Source organism: Solea solea, chromosome 7, assembly GCF_958295425.1.
Source record: "Solea solea chromosome 7, fSolSol10.1, whole genome shotgun sequence".
In the NCBI taxonomy this organism is placed as follows: Eukaryota; Metazoa; Chordata; class Actinopteri; order Pleuronectiformes; family Soleidae; genus Solea; species Solea solea.
Window position 1 is genome coordinate 25535356 of NC_081140.1, and position 22511 is coordinate 25557866.

At 45.9% G+C, this 22511-nt stretch overlaps 1 protein-coding gene across 11 annotated transcripts in view; it reads left to right on the top strand.

The window, feature by feature from the left end:
• robo2 (roundabout, axon guidance receptor, homolog 2 (Drosophila)) overlaps positions 1 to 22511 on the top strand; it is a 338057-nt gene that overhangs the window by 295399 nt on the left and 20147 nt on the right. For 4 of the 11 annotated variants that reach the window (XM_058635003.1, XM_058635004.1, XM_058635009.1 and 1 more), the window contains 9 exons: positions 1073 to 1304; positions 6743 to 6867; positions 6972 to 7143; positions 8269 to 8457; positions 9408 to 9434; positions 12601 to 12643; positions 16995 to 17122; positions 19575 to 19847; positions 20824 to 20949. In XM_058635003.1, coding sequence (XP_058490986.1) covers positions 1073 to 1304; positions 6743 to 6867; positions 6972 to 7143; positions 8269 to 8457; positions 9408 to 9434; positions 12601 to 12643; positions 16995 to 17122; positions 19575 to 19847; positions 20824 to 20949 — 1315 coding nt within the window. The remainder of the gene's footprint in view (positions 1 to 1072; positions 1305 to 6742; positions 6868 to 6971; positions 7144 to 8268; positions 8458 to 9407; positions 9435 to 12600; positions 12644 to 16994; positions 17123 to 19574; positions 19848 to 20823; positions 20950 to 22511) is intronic. The other 7 variants (XM_058635005.1, XM_058635010.1, XM_058635011.1 and 4 more) reach the window with 3 other exon arrangements.

Consider the following 22511-nt stretch of genomic DNA (forward strand, 5'->3'; position numbering starts at 1 on the left):
TCCGCTTTCAGAAACTGTCGTCATTTTTCCCATACCACAAACCGTTAAACTCAAGAATCAACGCCGTCCTTAAATCACGCCGTTTCATTAAAACGCGACAAATGTGCTTAAATGCCTTTTTTTTTTCATACTTAATTGTATGGTAATGTTGACAAAAGGGGACATTTATATTCCCTCCGAGCTGAGGTGGTACATAAAACATATGTGCCGGGTTTAGACGCTGATTGCGGCGCCGTAAATCACTCAGGTGTGGGTGTTTACAGTGCACAGCACTCACTTAGCGGCGCGGGGGGGCCTGGTTCCATTTCCCAAATGGAACGCATTAGCACTTTTGCCGATGACATGTTTATTGACCCTTATAATAATACGTCTAAGACCCAAGACTAATTTAATGCTAAAGCATTGCTTTATGATTGTAATGTACAATCAACACCAAAAAACATGGCCGTGTAATTAATCACGAGGGTGGGGGGGGGGGGCACTTTTTTATATATATATATATATATATATATATATATATATATAATTCCCAAATCATTCCATTAATGAACGTCGTGCACTAAGCAGGGAATCCATTTTGCTGATTTAACATCCCTCTCCAAAGCCCTGCTCACTTCCTCCGCTGCTAACAAGCCATTACAATGAGCTATGCACACACTGTGCATAAATTCAGCTTTTCTGTCGGGGCGGCGTGTTGGTCCTCTGTGGGTTTGCACGTATTTTCTATATCTTTTTCTTGTTGTCACCTCTGCTGTGTATTGGTGCGTCTCTCAGTTCTCGGGTTAGTGTTTATAATACATATGAGACACGCGTGGCGTTACAGAGCGGTCTCCTTTTCTCAATGGAGGAGGGAACACTTGCTTTTTAGTCGGCGGCTGTGTGCACGTAGTAATGGCAGGGTGTTAATTGAGCTAAGTGTGTCATAGCTGGTGATAAAAGGCCCATTAAACCAGTAACAGCCTCTTAGCGCTCTCTCCAATGCGTTCCAGCGAGGAGAAGAAAATCTCCTCTCGTACTGTCGAGCGTTTGGCCCAGATCTACAGGACTAATCGGTCATTGTTCACTTCCTCAGGTGGACCGTCAGTCCCAGTTCATCCAGGGCTACAGGGTTCTCTACAGGCAGACGTCCGGACTGCCCTCGCCGGGGCCCTGGCAGACCCAGGACGTGAAGGTCCCCTCCGAGCGCAGCGTCGTCCTCTCCGCGCTCAGGAAGGGAATCGTGTACGAGATCAAGGTCCGGCCGTATTTCAACGAGTTCCAAGGCGCGGACAGTGAGTCCAGGACGGCGCGGACGACAGAGGAAGGTATGAGAGTCCAGTGTGTAAAATAAAGACGTTGAAATTGGGTTAAATTGGACACTCTAAATTAACCGTGTGTCTCTGTGTCCCTGTGATGGGCTGGCGACCTGTCCAGGGTGAACCCTGCTGTCCTGTGGAGGATAAAGTGGTAGAAGACGGATGGTTTTCATAGCCTTAGACTCACCATTTTCCTACAGATCAGTCCGAATATGAATTTAGCTTCTTTTGGAAGTGGATGCTTCACGTGACCCCGCCTGACAGATAAAGTTGTCGCTTTAGTTGTAATCTAACACTCGTACTGAGGTCTGAGTGTGCGAACCAACCGGTCTGACTTCTCTGCTGTGTGTGTGTGTGTGTGCTGTTTATGATTGGTGGTGTTAGTGCCATCCATCATCCAGCAGCCACAGGCCTGAGCTGTGATTGGACACAACATGCACTTCCTCCTGCGCGGAGGAACTGTCACCTGAAGCTTGATTCAAACAGGCGCTGACACACACACACACACACACACACACACACACACACAGGTGTTCGACATTCATGACTTGAGGGGACATTGCATTGACTTACATTCATTTCTTGGAGACTTACTCTAACCTTAACCACAATTACTACTGGCCTAATCCTAATCCTAACCCTAACCCTAACCTCAACCTAACCATGAAACATATCTTCACCTTAAAATGTAGTAATTTACGTTATGGGGGCTTGCTTTTTGTCCCCACAAGGAGGACAAGTCCCCATAATGTGACTGTGTAAACAGGTTTTGGTCCCCACAACATTAGTAATACCTGGTACACACACACACACACACACACACACACACACACACACACACACACACACATGCACATCACTTGTTACCTGCCTGTCTTCATGTACTTTAATGCAATGCTATTTCACGTCTTTGCTCCGACCTCCCTGTTTTCTTCACTAAGGAGATTTTTCAGGGGAGATTCATGAGATTAATCCCGGATTAACTCATGTTACTGCCATAAAGCTAACTCTCTGCTACAACTCTATCCACTCTCTCTCTCTCTCTGCCTTCTTCTGTGTTGGTTTATGCATCACATTTAACATGGGTGTGGTAATTCTTTCCCGTTTGCACAGTGAGCTTCGTTCCGGCTGTTTGAGAAACACGTTGCCTCTGTAAAGCAGACCCTCATCTAAAATACATACTGTAACAGAGGGTTATTGTACGGCTACGTAAGCCCAAACTATTTTTATCTGAAATGCAATTAAACACATGCGTACTTGTGGTTTAGTGTTTTCAATTTCTGCCAATAACCCCTCCCAAATATTATACACCAGGCCTTTAAGTTGTACCCATGTAGTCTTTTTTTTTTTTTTCCAGCCCAGTCATTTCCCTTTGTCACAATCAGCAGACTTTAGTGTGTAGGGACCCAAACAGACGGGCGCCAAAAAATGGAACCTTGGTTATTTTGGACTCAACTAAAAGCTCAGTTTGCCTAAAGTAAACACTCACCGGCCTATAACAGCGATGCAGGTTGGAAAGTGTCTCTTTATACAGGGGACAAAGCCCGTCTTGCTTCAACATATTCAGACCTGCATGTGTAAGGAGACAGTTTACATCCTGTCAGGTGACAGACCCATTTATTTTCCCCCCCGTTCCCAAAGAGTGCATATCTCCTGTGGCCAGCCAGCGCACTCACTACTGTAGTGGAACAGCCATCACACCACAGTGGTCCCCAACACACACACACGTACAGTAATCCATGCATGCGGATGCACCTCCTCTCCCTGAGGCCTCCAGAAAACCTCCATGTCACAGCTATTACCAATGCTGATAACGCTCCCCCCTGCTTCAGGTCTATCTGCATCCCAGTCCCTCAGAGAGCTCGGCCACTTTCTATTTCTGTCAGCCGCCTGCCACGGCGGCACCTGGTCAGCTGAGATAGCCCATACACCCACGACTGTGGGCTCCTCGGAGACCTTGGGACCACGGAGAAGGGCAGCGAGATTGGTTAGAGATGTCTAGTTCACAGGGTGATTAAAAACTTCGGCCGCCCCCCCAAAGCTAACACAATTAGAGATTGTCCCCCCCCCGTGGACGTGGGCTTTCAAATATACTTGTGGCTAAAATAGTGAGTCCATTGAGCTTGACTCCGTAAATAAACCCTGTCTGACGTCCGATTCCCGCTGAATGATCGCTTAAGGACTTCCATCGTTCATGCAGATAATTCTCCTTCTTATGTGAAGGGAAATCAGTCATTGCTAAATTGCTAAAATCAACTCATTTTAGACCATGGTACAATTTAGAGCGTTCAAATCCTGATCCGGTTGCGTTTCCGTTGTGGGTTTTGTAGGCCAGATGTGAACAGATAAACGCCCGCATTTAAAAATTGTGCTTCTATCCCGTTCCGTACTGGGTTGTCACCTTTGTTCTTCGGCGCCGTGAATGAACTGTGGCCGCCGTCAGATTCCCGCTGACTGATTGCTTGAGGATTCACTAAAGAGCCCCATCACTTATGCAAGATAATGCTTATTTAGGTGGACGGGAGACCCGTAAAGTTTGCATAAATATTCAATTGGCGGGGCCACTGATGGTTATCCGTGGTGATGGGTGTCTCCTCGGTTAGTCCACACTCTTCCTCCCACATCGGCTGCTGGCTTTGCATGTATAGTTATTTATTTGTGCTGGTCTGGATCAGGTGTGTAGCGGCGACGTGTACGTGAGCGAGCCGGAGGGGTCACATTCCTGACTGCCACGCATCACTCAGCTAATGGCTCTATTAGCGCAGCCTCCGAGGAACGCTAATGAAAAATGTGTATTGTTTAGCGCCATAATATGCATGTTAATAAGCCGCTCAATCATTCATAGCATTAACTTTGAACGACATTGTCTCCGATGGCTGCCGATCCCGCCACTTTGTCACCTGGACGCAATTCAGTCAGCGCCGGAGAGCCCCCCGAGCGTGATGGTTGATCAGATGCTCCAACACCCCACCCCCCCCCCCCCGTTAGATTGCTTCTAATCTGGCCAAGGTGCTCGGTTCATCATTGGACCCATTCATCTTCCGCCGTGCCAGGGCTCGCCGGCTCTCTGGGGGACCGCGTGGCCAATCGCACTGAGGGATGAGCACAGATTTACAGGGTGACACGTGCCATTTTGGATGGAGGCGAGGTGAGGGAGAGGCAGCTGAGGAGTAATTGACCTGTCAGTATTCTGCTGTGGCGCCGCTCCCCTGCCAGCCGCTGCGGAAATGAGAAAACATTATTTTTTAAAACCTTATTTCCAGTTTCGGCCAACTGTTATTTGTTTTTCCTTTTGTTACCCCTCGTGGGGTCAGAAGATTGCTGCCATCAGAATAACAACCGCGTGTGGTTTATGAGAGCGTGGACTCGGGCTTGTTTTTCCGTCGGCTCTCCGCTGGTGTGTGGATAGAGCGGATTCTTCACTCTGATCCTTACCTACTGGCTTTAGTTTCATCCGGCTGATCGATGGATCCAGTCAATATTTTCACTGAGACCTCTTTTCCTTCCCGTAAAATGTCTTCATTTTTTTCATATTTCCGACTTCTCTGCACTCCGTCCAACAATCTTGTCGACCCACAAGCCACTGCGGCTTGGTCAGTGTTGGAGTTCGAAGCCTGATTTATGCTCCACGGCTCACTTTCCCCACTGAACTGTGTATCACGCTGATCGTTACTGTCAGCGAGGGCTGAATGATTTAGGTAAAATATCGATTGTGATTCAGATTTGAGGTGGGAATCTTTCAAGCTTTTTCTTGTGATATAGGAGAAGGAGCAATTTCCACATTCAATACCATTAAAATATTATAAACTGTACTTTATTACATGGATGAACTTACATTATGAATTGGTCGGCCTTTCTGGTTACTTTTTCTATGTTTCGATAATGGATTGATTCGATGAACTTGTGGAGTTTGAATGAGAGGACAACAGAAGCTCCAGAAACAGAGTGCGTCAAAGAACCAATGAAGAGAGCAACAGTTGGATTCTGTTTTGGTCCAACAGTTGATGATGAAACAGTAGCTAAAATACGACAGTATCTCCCTCTCTACAACATTCTACGGAGAGAAAAGTGTTGAGCAGCTTTGTTTTTCTGGCCATTTTTGTTGCTCAACACATATGGAAGTGCTGTCGGTGAAGGTTCTCAGTCATCGTGGTCATGACCTTCTTCAGTGGTTCAGCTGTGGAGCGAGCGACTGGACTGGCTTGAGTTGAGTTGACGACGTTTCACCTAATAATAATAATAATAATAAATTTAATTTAAAAGTGCCTTTCAGGTCACGCAAGGACACTTTACAAACAAAATGAATTAAAATCACACAATTAGATAAAAACCAGTGGAGGTGCTGGAGGACGGGGGTGATGTGGTGTTGTGAGGGGGTCTTTATGATGATACGGGCGGCTGAGTTTTGGTCCAGTTGGATTTTATGGAGAGACTTTTGAGGGAGGCCGAAGAGGAGAGAATTGCAGTAATCAAGACCTCATCTCATCCAAGAGGCTTCTTCAGTTCTGACCAACTAGTGGGGAGAACCAGGTATCAGGTTGTTGGTTTCACCTGAGACGGTGTGTGTGAACGGGTCGTTAGATTCAAGATTCAAAGTGTTTATTGTCATATGTAAAGAAACACGTTTCCCTGTACAATGAAATTCTATATAAATATACATATAAAGAAAAATAATAAATATTAAAAAAAGATATGTATATATACATATATATATAAACATACATATACATACACATATACAAACATATATACACATATGTGTGTGTATATATGTGTATATTTACATATATACATATACATACATATATACATACATATACACATACACATATATGTATATATATATATACATACATATATACACACAAAAATATATATACACATACACATTTATACACACACATATATGTATATATATATACATATACACACATACACATATATACATACACATATACACATACACATATATATATGTATATATGTATATATGTGTATATATATATATATATATATATATATACATATACACACATACACATATATACATACATATATATACAGTTAGGGTCACCTGAGAGGCAGAGTCCGCTATTGTGTAAGTGTTGGACGTCGCTGTTGAGAGAAAAGCATCAATCATCGGGTTCTTGTCTGACTGGACCAGGATGTCAAATCACATCCACCAGCCTGAAACGTAGCGTGCAGTCTTTAAATCATAGAGAAATTTAAAAGATAGGCTTGACTAGGTCAGAGTTGCCCCAGTCTTTATGCAAATCACCCTGTAAATGAGACAACTTGACAGCCTTCATGATCCCAGAAGAATAACATTTCCTGTGTCTGGTTCTTCTGAGTTTTTTTTTATGAGACTGTGCATCTCGTCGGGCTGTTAAATACTGCTGCTGCCTGTCTGACGGTTGACCCGCTTATTCCTGTGTTTCCACTCCCAGCTCCCAGTGCTCCTCCTCAGCAGGTAACGGTCCTGACCGTGGGAAACCAGAACAGCACTTCCATCAGCATCTCCTGGGACCCCCCTCCGTCAGACCACCAGAACGGCCTCATCCAAGAGTACAAGGTTTGTCTGCGGGCATTGAAGTCAGCATGGATTCTCATTTCACTGTTACAGAGCCAAATAGAATCAACGTTCCTCTCTGTTTTCTCTCTCTCTCTCTGCTTTAGATCTGGTGTCTGGGGAACGAGACACGTTTCCATGTCAATAAGACAGTGGATGCAGCCATACGCTCTGTGGTGGTGGGGGGGCTGCAGGTGGGGATGGTGTACCGAGTGGAAGTGGCCGCCAGCACAAGCGCAGGGGTCGGAGTCAGGAGTGAACCTCAGACTATCGTCATTGGTGAGACTCGATTTTAAAAGTACAGCATCTTTTTTTTTCAAGTGTCTAAAGAAAGCTCTATGTACGACAGATGTGATGAATTATACATCGTGTCAAGATAAGTGGGGTTCACGCAGGGGTGGGTTGTGGGATTTGTGGGTGTGTCTACAGTCTGTGTGTATGGTAATGTTTTCTATCTGATATGGATGGATATACATAATCTAGTCATTTTTGACCCGGAAACAACAAGTATCAAGGATGTCATGAGGTCTTTAAACAATAAGATAACAAAAAAAATGTGTTTGGAAAAGGTATAAAATCTAAAAATCCAATTTTTAAAGATGGAGAAGAAGAACTATTAGACTGAACCAAGTTGCCAAAGTGATAATATTGTTAGAATACCAATATATTTTGAAATGCGACGTGACTGCACGTGATTTATGTGCAGCTGTGGCGGGATTGTGCCTGATTTGACCCATAACTGATGGCTTGGCCTGTAGCATGTTCTTATTTCCCCAGTGTCACTCACATAATCCATCTCCCAGTGCTGAGCCTCCGGCTCGCAGTTATAAATACGTTGTGTGTTTGCAAGTCTTGAGGTTTGTGCAAATGGGTGTGTCCGCGTGTTTGGACATAAATATGACGGAGAGCTCTCGGCGCATCCCTGCGTGTGCGCGTGTTTGAGCGTGTGATATCTTTCAGGGCGCGTTTCGCTTGATTTGTGGGAACATGTTGCCGCCGCTGTGTCTCTCGCCAAGAAATAGTGTCAAGCAGCCGCGATCGGAGATCAATACAGACCAGGATCCTCTCTTCTCATTTCACATAGTGTGTTTTACTGGCAATAGAGTGAATTAGGGGCTGAGCTAAGCAAACAACCTGCTCACCTGGGGGTTAGTTCTAAGCTTTCAGGCTTTGTCTTCTCCAGTCTGCACATTATATTTCACCGCACATCCCCTCCATCCCGTCCTGCTCCTGTCAATATCGCAGATGAAATTCATCACAGCTGCTTTCCTCGGAGCTTAATCCAGCCCTAACCCCGCCTCCGTGTGTCTGTGGGTGTTATTTTTTCCACTTCTTTCGGCGTCACACGTGCAATTATGTTAACTTTTTCACTTCACCCCCTCCCCCTCTCCCCCGAACCCTCAGGTAAGGAGTTCCGGGACGTGATTATACACGGGAACCGGAACAACAGCATCACGGAGCAGATCACCGACGTGGTGAAGCAGCCTGCTTTTATCGCCGGGATCGGCGGCGCCTGCTGGGTCATCCTCATGGGCTTCAGCATCTGGCTGTACTGGAGGAGGAAGAAGAGGAAGGGACTGAGCAACTACGCAGGTGAGACTTGATTGTTGTCGTTCGATACTCGGCACTGGTGTCAATTCATCACCGGATCACCGGGAGACGGATAAGATAACATGTCCGCTATTTAAACCCTTCATTTAAACACAAACGACAGTTTCTGACTGATGTTGGTGTCAGAAGATACTGAAGGTTGTCATTGTTCAGCCATTCTTAAGAGTCACACACAACAAAGTCATTCTTTGTGCTATTTCACCACTTCATTAACACTTCCCCGCGTTAAATCAGAGTTCTGATGGAGTCTTGCGTGAGCTGCTGGCAGAGTTGAAGGCTCCACAGTCAGGGAGACGCATGTCAGTGTGAATCTTATCCAGAGGGCTTTCCGTTTCTTTGTCGAATCCACCCACACTGTTGGTGAAAAGCCCGAGCCTGGTGGAGTTGAGTGGGCAGACCGGACTCTCTGGAGTTCATCTCGCTCTCCTCCCACACACGCTGACCCCGCCCCCCCCCCCCACGACTTCTTACTGAGTGAACCTCAGTCAATACACGCAACCGCCAAGTCCACACACACACACACACACACACAGCCAAGGGTGTAAGATTTAATTAGAGAACAGAAATGCTGATGAACTTAGACATTTTCTCTTTGTGTTTTGTTTTTTTGTATTGTGTGTGTGTGTGTGTGTGTGCGTGTGCATCATAATATTCTAACATGTTCTTATTAACAAGCAGAAACGCAACAAAAGAGCATCATCGATTCATGTTTTTAAATCGAAAGCTGCCGCAGTTTCATTTCTGTTTGTGACACGTGTGTGTGTGTGTGTGTGTGTGTGTGTGTGTGCGTCTCTGTCGTCTCTGAGCTGGCTGCGTTCATGGCTGACACTCATGACCACTCCCCCCCCCCGTCCCCCGTCCCCCCCCCACAAAGCACTGCTTTATCTCTGCAGGCTTTTAACGCACAACTTCTCTGTCTTCTTGTTTTGCAGTTCAGTCCTTCACCTTCACCCCTGCAGGTACTGTCCGTTTGTCCCGTCTTCTAACTCTGACCTCAACGCAGACTCCACCCCCCATACCACCCCCCACCCCCCCCCAGCTCACAGAACACACGCTTGCCTCGTCAGACTCGTGGTCACGGCTAATGCAAGTCCAAAAACATGGAGGGGAAAATGAAGGGAATTAAAAACCCACAGTGTTTGCCGTGACCATGACCTTGTGCCTTAGCTACATACTGTGTTTTGTTTGTGAGTGTGAGTCCTTGTGTCTCGTGGTCGCGGGGTGTTAGGCTCTTCTCTCCAGAAATAACCACATTCCCTTGTTTTGGTTTTTTCCTCTCCAGACGCAAACATTAACACAAATCTGTTTCTTTAGGTGTCAGTTAAGCAGCTGGATGGTGTCGTTTTTTTTTTTTTTTATTTCCCACCCCTTCTGTTCACGTGTTTGTTCTTTAGTGAGTGGATTGTGATGACAGTGGCCTAGTACTTGGATTAAATTCAAGATTAAACAAAAAAAAAAGACGCCCTGTGGCCTCTGCTCGGCACAGTCTGTGTAACTAATAACTGCCGTACAGAAGGTCAGGGGTCAACGCAGTGTTCATTTTCTCCCTGTAACATTTTAAAGTGCACATGGACCTGCGTGATCCCCCACTGGAACCCTCAGCCAAAACCCAATTAACTTCAGCCTTTTCCACCGCTGCTGTAACAGCAGATTATGGAACACATTAATAAGGTAGTGAAACTTGTCCAGTTAAAGCCAGAAGCTCCACGAAAAAGGCCCACCCAATAAAATCTACCACCTTCCTTTTTTTCTCCACCAATGTCCATAGAGAAAATCAATGATTTTACCTCGTGGCACACAGGAGTGATTCATCCACTGCCGTCTCCATCAGTGCCTTCAAACATGTTAATTTGTGATTTCAGTGTTTGAAATTCTCCAGTTAGAATTGACCAAAGTGGCGTCCACTTACCAAGCAAGGCAGCAGCAGAGCAGCAGCTCCTGTGTCCCCTGCATGCTAAAAACGACAATCTTCTCTATGGACTTTGGTGCAGGGAGTGTACGCGGTGTACACACGTCAGTTTCCGGCTATAAAAGTGATAAAAAAAGACGTCATAAATATAAGCAGGTGTAGATTTCTGAGCCTTCAGTGGATAATAATTCGTGGATAATGTGTTAATACTTCAAAAAAAAGTTAAAAAATGTCAAATATAGCAGAGAAAGTAGAGTCAGTGAGGTGATATTTAGAGCGTGTGCCAAATCCTCGGCTTCGTATTGACAATTGGCTGATGTATGGAGAGACTCGGGTTTCTTCCTCCTGTCACTAAAGTAGAGGTAAATCATTACTCTGTGGTGGCAAACAGCCAGCAGGAAAGAGATTTGATGGAATTTTTATACGCTGATTATGTCCCACCCCTCCCTTAATGCTTATTAAAGGGGATTCATCTGTATTCATACCGGAGGAAGTGCTTATCTGGAATACGGAGGCGAGAGAGCGGCGCGGCGCTCTGCCGCCGTGTCACTCTGACGAACATAAAAGTCGGCCACACGGCAGCCCAGAAATGTGCCTGAGCACAGATATGGACTTCAGAGGCCTCCACCAGCCTCCACCTCCCTCTCCTGTCACTCGTCTCTCTCAGACCACGCAGAATTTCTCTAATGCAACTTTCTTCCGTCGGTGGAACAAAGACAAATGGCTGTAGCTGTGACGAAACGAGGAAAAAGTCCGTCACAGAGCTGTAACGCTTGTTTTTGTCTGGTGTCGGTGGCAAATATTTTAATTCCACGTGCTTTTCCTCAGCCTGTAAATAAACTCTAAACCGTTTGGACATGAACGCGAGACAAATTTCAAAAGGTTTTTCTTGTTTAAAGTCCTAAAATGATGTTTACGAGAGGAGGCTGGGGGGGGCGGATTAAGTCGTGTTGATGATGCATTATGATGATCTATCGTGGGAGTTTCCTCTCCCCGCCGACGTCACCCCCCCACAGAAAAGCCCCCTCTCCCGTCGCCCGTGTCGGGGCTTGTTGTGGAATCAACCTGAATGAAACGGAAGCGAGCGGAAAGGAATGTTCCTCCGCTCTTTAATCTCCATCTGTGGAACACACGAGTCAAAATGACTAACAGCTCTGCTTCCCTCTCTCTTCAGAGTGAACTTTCTTCCTTTCATTGCTACGAGGTGATTTCCAAACACGTGCCGCTTTTTCCCGGTGTTTCCCCTTGAAGTTCTGAACACGCTCAGAAGTCCCGACGCCGCTCTGTCGTCGGCGGAGATGAAACGGCTCCCTCACAGCGGCCTCTCACTTTGAAGCCTCCGCTGACAAAAGTGCGGACCTTGTTATCTACAGATCACTGTTAATGGAACGGGCCACATGCAACGGTTGTGGCCGAGCCCCCCGCCCCCTCCAGCCGGCTCGAGGATCACTAACTCAGAGCTCCGAGCTCGCAGATAGGAAACCCGATGTGATTAATGAGCCCGCCGCCTTTTCTAATCACTTTTCGGCCGAGATTTAATCACAAATCTGATGATAACTCAGCAGCAAAACAAGAGAGATGAAATGAGCTCTCGCTCTCGGGCCGGGCGCCGCGTCCTTGAGCCGCACATGACGTCTGCCGCTTAATTCAAAGCAATATGCAATGGTTATCCTTCTTGTTTTTTTAATTTTCATGAAAGACATCGGATACGAGTTGATATTCATCATATATATCGTAATAAAGAAAAGGGTTTTATTCGACCCGCAGCCGGGGAAATTTGCAGCGGTAATAAACGTCCATTTTTAGCATCTATGAATGGTATCAACACGTGTGAGTCTGTGAAAGCAGCATCGCTGACTCCGCCGCGACCCAAACACTCGCTATGGCTGCCAACAGCGAGAGAACAGAGAACAGATTTAGCCACTTAACCAAATAAACTCGGCTAATAAAATCTGCACCGCACCTGCTTAAAGCTGCGATAACTCTTGAGCGCGTTTGCCCCTTTGTCTCTCCGTGAGACAGCCTGGAAAATAAAAGTTTGTCTCCTCCTGCACCAGATTCCATAGAGAAAACCAGCGTTTTTGGGCTGATGGAAACGGAGCAGAACTGGAAATGAATACTTGTTGTTTGTTATGTTGTCACTCTTCATATTTGTCCTTTTTTTTCTCCCCCTCCTCTCTCCTCTTCCTCCTCCCCCTTTCTTTTTCTGACTCCAGTGACATTCCAGCGAGTGGATGGTGGTCTGATGAGCAACGGAAGGTGAGTCACTCTCGTCGTCACTATCTGTACATGATTCATATTCCACCTTCCAAACTGCTCCTGATCCCAACACTGAGAGAGTGACAGATAACCGATACCTGTCTGCCTGCCATGCAAATGTCTCACCACATCTCCATTCACACGCATCGACAGATGAACTCATAAATCTCCCCCCCCCAACAGAATTAACAGAAACAATTTAAGCAGAGAGTGTTTTTATTTTGTCATCCATCTTCCCGCTGCCGGCTACAGGCAAAACCAGAGGCCCCCCGCGTGCGCGCGGTGATAAATTTGCCTGTCACCTCACGTGGGCGGCTGGGATCTGAGCACATGTAATAATGTAAAAATAATTACCCGGGGGAGAGGTGCGTGGAGGTGTACCCCCCACACACACACACACACACACACATGTACAGCCAGCTCCATCTCAGTGCGCGTTAGTGAAAGACAGAGTGGGGGAAAAAGGGGGCACATCTCAATGACACCAGTTACTGAGCCTTTGTGGGTATTCAAGAGTCTCCGGGGGCTTCCGTGTGTCTGTCTTACTGCTTCTCTCACCTGGATAAGTAAAAACCTCCTGGACTTGAGACACTCAGCGGGAGGCTGTCAACTAAATCTGACCCTCTGTGACCCTCAGGCTGCAGGGAATACAGTCTACACTGCGATATGATATTCAGGATCGCTACTGGGCCGATATGATGTCAGGAAAAGAAAGAGATGAAATCCGATGTGATCCGGAAAACTCAGTTATTGCGTGATCATGTGAGCTTATTTAAAGCAACACAATAGCAAAAGTGTCATTTCAGGAGTATTTTATATCCAATTTTTGGGAAAAAAAAACCTTGTTTCTTCAATCTAAGACCTTTTTAATCTCATATGGGATTAAATTCTAAGGATAAAATGCAGAAATGTTGATTATAATGTTTCCCCTCACTGCCAGTAGATCATCATCGGCCACAAATCTTTTTCTCAGCGACTGTTTCATCTCGCCCTGATTCAACCGGGCCATTTGTTTTGTTTTAGACTCTGGCTTTGCGAAAGTTAATGATCTATTTAACAGGGGTATTAAACGCCCCTGACGTTCAAATCTCAAGGTCAAATTCTCGTTATTTCAAGGTCATTTTTGGCGCGAGGCCCCTGCTCATTTCTGACCCTTCTCGGAGTACTGATCCATTTTTGTTGGCTTTTTACTCTTAGCCTCGAGTGGTTCCGATTCTTATTCTGCCCGAGTGGGATTTGGAATATCTGTGTCTTTGCCGTGTCATCAGTCAGTGGTTCTGCGAGTGCCGTCAGAATCCACAGATGTTTCCAACTTCCCCATCTGCCCGAGAGCGGGGGGAGGCAAAAAATGTGTCGGCGAGTATCAGAGGAGAATGTGTTCATTCGTTACACGAGATGTTTATTGCATTAATTAGACAATAGCAAATGAAGCCGCGTCGTGTCCCCGCGTCCTCATTGGCTGCTGCCAAATTGCCCTGACTGAACAATTACACTTAATCGATCACAGAATAAATGATTCATGGAAGATGAATAGGCTGCAGATTGGTAGGTCTGCACAATTTGATTCTGGCCTCTCAATTGAAATTGATAAACGCCGATATGGGCTCATTCCTTATCCCCCCCCCCACTGCCAATAGGGAGATGGTAATTAGGAGGCAGTAATAACTTCCTATCTCGACACTGATCAATATTTTAGCAAAGCAGGTTTTTGCTCCTGTAAGGCGGAGGGAACAGGTCTCACCAACACTGTTGCTATGGAGATGCCTTTACATGCAGGGAGCGCAGGCTGCTTAATGACAACATGTTCCCCGAGAGTTAATCTAGCAGTAATCTGGGTTTTTTTTTTTTTTTTTTCATTGCTCTTCAGTGTTCGCTAATGTCTAGACTTTTATTCGCGGGTTTCATTCACTTGTCTGGTGGAACCATAAACTCCTGATTTATGAAGTTGCTTTGGAATTAATATCTTTCACCTGCCTTATTTATGGGGAGCTCAGTGTCAGGTGTGGGGGGGGGGGTTTCGGGGGGTGGTTCTCGGGGTTGTATTTATGGTTTTCTTCTCATCACGAGAAGCTGAAGTGTCGACCGAGAAGGAGAAAAGAAGAAGAAGAAGAGACGCTCCAAATCAAATTTTATCTGCCAAGGTTGCAATCCATCCAAGTGAGGTGTCAACTTTTCATTAGACATATGACCCGGTGTCCACCCTCTAACCGCTGTCCCGCCCCCCCCACGCCGTCTCACAGACACACGGAAAAACACACAAATAGCATAATAAAATATATATATATATATATATCCGCTGCAGAAATCAGTCTGATTCTAATTATCCTGAGTCGGCAGACTGCTGCTTGATGAATACAAGGACGATGCAGCCATTTCCACTGTCACTTCCTTGTCTTTTCAGATTGTCCTTCTCTTAGTGACGTGCGGGGTGATGAGACAAAAGCACATGATGTCCATTTGCGGTGTGCAGTCTCACAAACGAGAAGAATGTCCTCTCTTTTTCATCGACAGATGCGTAGCTCACGAGGGTCAGAGAGGAGGGATGAAAAAAAGAGAGGAGCGGGAGGTTTATCATAGAAAATAAAAGGGCGGGGGGGGGAGAGATGGTGTGGTGAAAGAGAATGATGGCAGTTGGGAAACATGGCAGCCAGAAACAGAGGTAGAAGGATGGGGAGAGATGTATTACCCTATAAAAGTGCATGTGTCTGATGCACAGCCATCAATTTGAATGACTTGTCCCCCCCGAGGGCCTGTTTTGGCATTCAGGAACCACAGCGAGGGTTCTCAGCCTGCCAGGCTGCAGTTCATTTGGGCTCCCCCACACTGTACAACCCCGTTCTGCTCATTTAGAACCTGTGACTGTGGGAGAAAGTGACTGCAGGACGCCCATTACCTGCCCTTTGTCCTCGGGGCTTGACTCAATCGCGGTCCCTTCAGAGCTCAGCACTGAGACAAGAAAAAAAAGAGAAAAGCCCCCGTGGGGGAAGCCAGGCTGCTTACTACGGCGTTACACAGCTGCTCAGAATGCACCGGTGTTTTCTGTATTCTGCTGCGTACAGCACTGCCGGGTACTGACAGCGGGGTGTGCTGTGCTTCTGAGGAGACGACACCGTTCGTCTGACCACTGCAGGGTGGGATTCAGATACCAGTCGCTCTGCAAAGAGCCTGTGCAAGTGTAGTAGTGACTCTCGTGCTCATAGATCCAGTCCCTTCCTTTGGTGCCAGTCATGATAAATAGATAGATACTTTATTCATCTCACAGAGAAATTCACATTCACAGTCATCCTCAGTGTATTCACACACCACGGTGTATGAAACATCTCTGAAGAAACCCTTCCCCTCATTTGACAGAGCTGCTAAAGTATTCCTTTAACCTCTGCATCTTTTTGGACTGTGGGAGGAAGCCGGCAATCCGCCCTTGGCCTCTAAATAATGCGAGGCCAGGTTTAATTGAATTGAATCCGCTTTAATTGCCGGGTCATTAGAAACAAGCCGAGTGCGATTCGTCAGTGGAACACAAACAAAGGAGATTTGACTCCACTCCATCCGTGTTGCTCACGGTAACGAGCCTCAGACGTGATTGTACAGTAAAGCGGCCCTAACAGCCTCCCAGCAGTCACCCATGACAGGTTAAAGTCTTAACGGCTGCTTTTTATGGCCCTCGCCCCCTCAGGAGGGACACAACACCTGTTAAATGGAGCCGCCCCTTATACGCGCTCATATGCAGGGGGATCCCACAGGTGTCGAGGTTTTGACGTCTCATCAAGTAAGATTTAGACTGTCTGGACATCACGGCGAGGGGTCGATGGGAAAACACAGCGATATTAACCATATTACGCCAACATACGTGTGTGTGTGTGTGTGTGTGTGGCCGTGCGCTGTTGCACATGTGGCGACCGCGAGAGCAAACGCATGCATTAGTGTCTCCGCGGTGTGCTTTTGCATTAATAACTCTGGGAATGTGACAAAGACACAGCGGGGGGGTGGGGGGGGATAGTGGGAGATAAAGGGCGGCGTTTGCCTGAAGGAATCGCAACTTTTGTGGGAGGAGCGGGCGTGTCGGCGCGCGACAGTAACTTCCCTCTGTGTTAGATGTGTCTCATTAGCTTCAGGGGCAACGCTTATCACACACAAACACGCGTTCTTCTGCAAAAAACATTTAAACATATGTTTGATTTTTCTTTCCTTCCTCCTCATATTGTCCCATTGTGTTATTATTTCCTATAACGCTGCATTCTGCATGTTTTTGGAACAAAAACACAAACAAACAAACAAACAAACCCTCTGGTTGTAATGTCATTTCACAGCGTGCGTTTAATCCGGTGTTTCCTCTTGTGTTTTCTCGGCTCAGCCGGCCAGGACTGTTGAACGCTGGTGACCCAGGTTATCCGTGGTTAGCAGACTCTTGGCCAGCCACCAGCCTGCCCGTCAACAGCGGCTCCGGGGGCCCGAACGATCTGAGTAACTATGGCCGAGGAGGTGAGTGTGTGTCTGTGTGTGTGTGTGTGTGTGTGTGTGTCGTCCCTGGTGTTTTCAGAGAGGATGACCTAAAGGAGATACAAGGGTGATTTAAAATCATATAATTTTTTCTTTTCATTCAAAATTATATTTCATTAAAAGACCAGAGAATCAGAACAAGTCAAATTTGTACGTCAAGGGACGGCCTCTGTCTATAGACCCTCGCATCAAACCCTTGTACAGGGGACAAAAAAATTATGGGAGGAGCCACACGAAGAGGAGGGGTCAGCAGGTGTCACACATATAGAAAGCAGCAAATTTGTGTCAGAGTAAATAAAACATAGCATGGACGTACGTTTTCTTATATCATCATGTCTTACGTCGCTTAGCCTAATCATTTCAACTTGAAAAGTTAGATTTTTCAACGGAAAAACCTCATTGAGATTACACGTGTCTTTTACAAGAGGGTCAGGGAACATTTAACACAATTATAGAAAGACTAATTATCAAAGATTCATTAAAACATTCATAAAATATAAAAAAAAAATCAAAATGAAGTCTCGGCGAGTGTCGTGAGTGATGCAATGAGATCATAAACCGGTTAATAACAGAACAGCGACTGATTCATAACACATTTTAATCAATATTGTTGTCAACACTTTGAATGCACTTGTATTTTTTATTATTATTTTATAACCAATCGTCAATTGGTTTCGGTTCATTTGTTTACGCCCCCTACTCGCTCGCTTCCTGTTGTCCTCGAGCCTCCTCTTCATCATCACAGTTTATGCATATTACACGTATATTCATTTATGCACAGGACAGTATATATGGCATTAGCGACGACGCCTCCAGTGTCACCGGGTGCTGAAAAATGGCAGATCGTCCAGCTTGGTGTCGTAGCTCAGAGTATAGGAGAGTGTGTGTGTGTGTGTGTGTGAGGGGGGGTAAAGCGGGCAGAGGAGCAGAGGAGCAGGGGGTGGGTGGCTGTTTGAAAGGATGGTCTTGAGCAGCCAGACGTGAAGGACAGACGCAGCTTGACTGGCGCAGATGCGGACACTTCCGCCGCGGCTCTACATCATCTCCCCTTCACTGCGCATGCAAACCATGCGCTATGGAGAGAGTCTGCTTGTGCCCCGCCCCCTCACACACACACACACATGTGGAGCATTGGTATTTTCCCTGATGTAAATGTGAAGGGGAAAAACATGGCTGCACATGTGTGTGTGTGTTCCTTTAAAGCACTTCATTACATTAAAGGCATGGTTTTGTTGTTGTTGGCTATATGAGGTTTTGACACGTTACCAAGACTGATATCATCACGCCCGCTCACGACTCAGCACCATTTCTGTGACCCAGACCCTCTCTCAGCTCTCGGCGCTGACACGGCTGCCAGCAGCGACAGAATGGAAAACAGATTTCAGCCACTTCACAAAGGGCTCGTCCCCAAAACTCCTGTGCCTGCTTTAGCCTCAGAGGTTTGAAGAATGCGTTTGCCGCGGTACATGAGCGTCCTCTGGCTGGAAGCTGAAGTTTGTGTGAACGCTCACTCTCCCAACACCAAACCCCATAGAGAAAATCAGCGTTTTGAACTTTGCAAGTTGTTTCCTGCTGCCTTGTTTTATAATGTTTTTAATGCTAACTGAAAGCTACACAGTTTCACCAATACACTTGGAAGGGAAGGTTTAAGTGAGGGATAATCAGCTTCAATGTACAACTTCACCAATTCATGCATTATTAATGCTAAGTTTTACACACTTTAACCCTTAGAACACAGAGCACTCTGGCTGCTTTTTTTCCATTACTATGTTTAAACTTACAGTATATACAGAGGCTATAAGAATGTGCAATATAGAGTGTCTTATGTCCTTTTTTTCAGCACAACCTATGCGATCAGATGGAAAAAAAAAATATCATATTTGCCAACTATACAAACACACCTGAGCAAAAAGTTTAAAATCGGAATTTGGAAATACGTCACAGTTCAAAGTTGGCTTGGCTCGTTTTTATGAACAAAAAGAAAATAAGAAAATCGGTCTTTTTTTGTGACTTCTGCACAATTATTGCTACGTTATATCACAGCTAAAAATATGATATAAAATGAATCATAACTTTGACTTAACAAACACAAAAGACAGTAGACAATATGTGACCTATAAACACACACTTCCAGGATGTCTATATAAGGAGTTGTGTATTACTCCGTGCCACGTGAGCACTAACATGTGTCTGAAACTTCTAATTATGATGATAATACTGGTTACACAGTGACATAACAACAGAAAAGACATATTGTCCACCTTTAAACTGTGGTTTTCTATATCCAAAACAATCAATATAATAACTTTCACCCGGTATCTATCGTGTTTTTAATGCTTATTATGACAAGAGAGACAAACAGGTGTGGTGAACGTCTCGTAGAGAGCAGTGTTTCCTGTAGTTCACCTCTCTTCCTCCTCTCCCTCTTCCCCAGATCTCCCCTCTGGTCAGGGGGATAAGACGGGCACCATGCTCTCGGATGGCGCCATCTACAGCAGCATCGACTTCACCACCAAAGCCAACTACAACAGCTCCAGCCAGACGTCCCAGGCCACTCCCTACGCCACCACTCAGATCCTCCACTCCAGCAGCATCCACGAGCTGGCCGTGGACCTGCCCGAGGCCCAGTGGAAGGCCTCGCTGCAGGCCAAGCAGGAGATGGCCAACCTCGGCTACTCCCTGCCGGACAAGAACTCCTGCAACAACAGTAAGTCCTCGTGAGAACGTGAGCGTGCCAGTGGACACGGGGTGGTTTTCTTCTGGTTGCCCTCATGTGTGGGAGAGTTTAGTGCGTTTTATAGTGTGTGCGTCTCAGTTAAATCTATTATTGTCATGCTTTGAATCTCAAAAAACAAAGTCATTTAGCCCGAGATCACAGGCGCCCCAGTTTACAGTTGTTAAGATGGCCATTTTGGTATTTCAACTTTTCCACACAAAGACTGAAATGGAGGGGGAGGCTTTGCCTTTTAAAGAGAGTCATTTCTCCTTCCTGCAGACACCATCTTGGTTGCTCTCCAAGGTTGAATAAACATCTCTTTGAAGGAGTAGCACAGTTGAGTCATCCATCCATTCCCTCGCCGGGCGTTTCACGATGTTGCGTCTCCTCCTTCACATTCAGAGTAATTGCCGATCCATCTCAACTCGACTAATATTGAGGGGAAAAATAACCCCAAAATGAATTAGCGCAGATCCTTTTATCGCAGAGAGGAGCTTCATGCTTAAGATGTGATGAGCATTCCTCGGCTTTACTCTAATGCATATTTATGATCTCATTTTCGAAAAAAGGGCTAGAATGGGAAATTTATACTTTTAACACAGTCCCCCGAACGCAATGAATCTCAAAAAAACTACATGTGTAATTCTCTCCCTCGCCGTGGCCTCATTTTAAGAAGTATGATCGCGTATTATTTAAGATTAGATCTCTGTGAAGAGAGAATTAAAAGCTCTACTGTCAACTTCGTGTGTACAGGTTATAACGACTCAGTGAGTGGTTTGTGTGTATAGTAGTTTGTTGAATGTATGACTCCTGAAGTGATCCTGAGTTGATCCTGAATTGATCCTGAATTGATCCTGCTTGCCTGATGCTCTAACTGCATGTCTGCATGTGCTTGTGCTGAGTGCCAATCACCTGACGCCACTGTTTTTTGTTTTTTTGTTTTTTTGCCCTTTAACCCCCACTGTAGCCCTCCTTTTCATTCCTGACTACCGATTGGCCGAGGGATTGTCTAGTAGAATACCGCACAACCAATCACAAGATTTCAGCACCACCAGCTCTCACAACAGCTCAGAGCGAAGCGGCAGTCTCTCAGGTTGGTTTCTTTCACAGCGGAGGACACGGGAAACTCTCTGGGGCTCTGCCGCTTGTCTTTCCTTCTTCATTTATATCTGATATTTGCATGTACAAACCTGACAGTTCAGATCTACTTTCCTTTTTTTTCCTTCAGCAGAAACTCCCGCTGCTTTATAATTCATTTCTTTAAAGCTGCATTGGTGATTTTTGTTGTTGTTGATGTTATTATCCTCGTCGTAATTAACATTATTTCTACGCTGCGTCCTTCATCGCTCTCTTAAGCAATACTATGAGAACTGACTGAGGGAGCGTTTGTGCGTATACAGCAGTAGCACGGGGGTGGGCGGAGACAAAAGGTGTTTATTCTGTAGAAGAAACCCCAACCTTTGCAGCCGTCTCGCTTTACTAGCGCAATGTTGCTGTGGCAGGTTCACACGCAGCGTCCAAAAAGCTTCCTTCAAAAATTCCATTTTAACCCCGAGGCTCTTGTGGGCTTGCACTTCTGTTGCACCTGTTGTTGCTAAGCAACCGAAACCAGAGAGTTGCAGAGATGACTTAAGCTGCTGCAACTGTACTGGATCAATGTATGTATTGAATTAAGGGAAGGGGACAGTAGATTACCAGGGTTCCAGAGGTTCAGAGTTCATTCAAGAGTCAACAGTTTGACCTACTTCTTTCACCCAAATATCAGAATACGTCTTGAAAGTGGTCGTTGTGTATTTTGTGTGAAAGATGCTCGTACGCACTACATGAGATCCTGAGATCCTAACCATCACTGCTGCTGTGTGGCCATTTTGTTAAAATTGCGACAGGAGCTCAGAGGACAGAGAACACCATCACTGTGATCTCCTGACAGAACACGGCCGCTTGGGCTAATGCTGGGTTTGTGCCATCGTAAAAAGGCTTTGTCTCTCACTGTGTCACAGAGAGGATAGGAACTAGGGCAGGGGGAGTCTTTTAGACATAGTGGACTACACACACACACACACACCATTAGAGATGCTTGGCTGGGTAAAGTGGCAAAAATACCTCCCTTTCCCCCCCTCCTCTCTTCCTAATGGTTGCAGACTACACTAAAACCTATGTTCAGAGAATTACAATGTCATTTATAGGACACCAATGGCAGCCCCTCTGCCTGCCTGCCTGCCTGCCTGCCTCCCCTCCACTCTCCACTCTCCACTCCTCTTTTATCTACTTACAAGCCACTGCCTTAACTGGTCTCTAATTCAGTGCCCTGGCACAGCGGTGGACGTGGAGTGGCCGTGCCTCACGGGCAGATTCTGTCTCATGGACATGCATTTTTATCGAAGGCTCCTTATTAGGGTTAGAACGCGCTGTTTCCTGATTTTATTTCAATGTAGAGAAACGGAGAAAAGGGATTAATTTCCCCCGTACATTAAAGATGTTAAGTATGATTTAAATGAATATTTTAAACGAGAGTTTGAGGATTAGTTCAGAACAAAAGGAGGAAACAGCTTGTTTGGTCCTGTCCAACGTTGCCTCCTGCTGTACCTGGACCTGACACTCGGTGGCTACGAGAGGCTAGCAGAACTGTATCTGTCATGGCTGACGAAGTAGCGA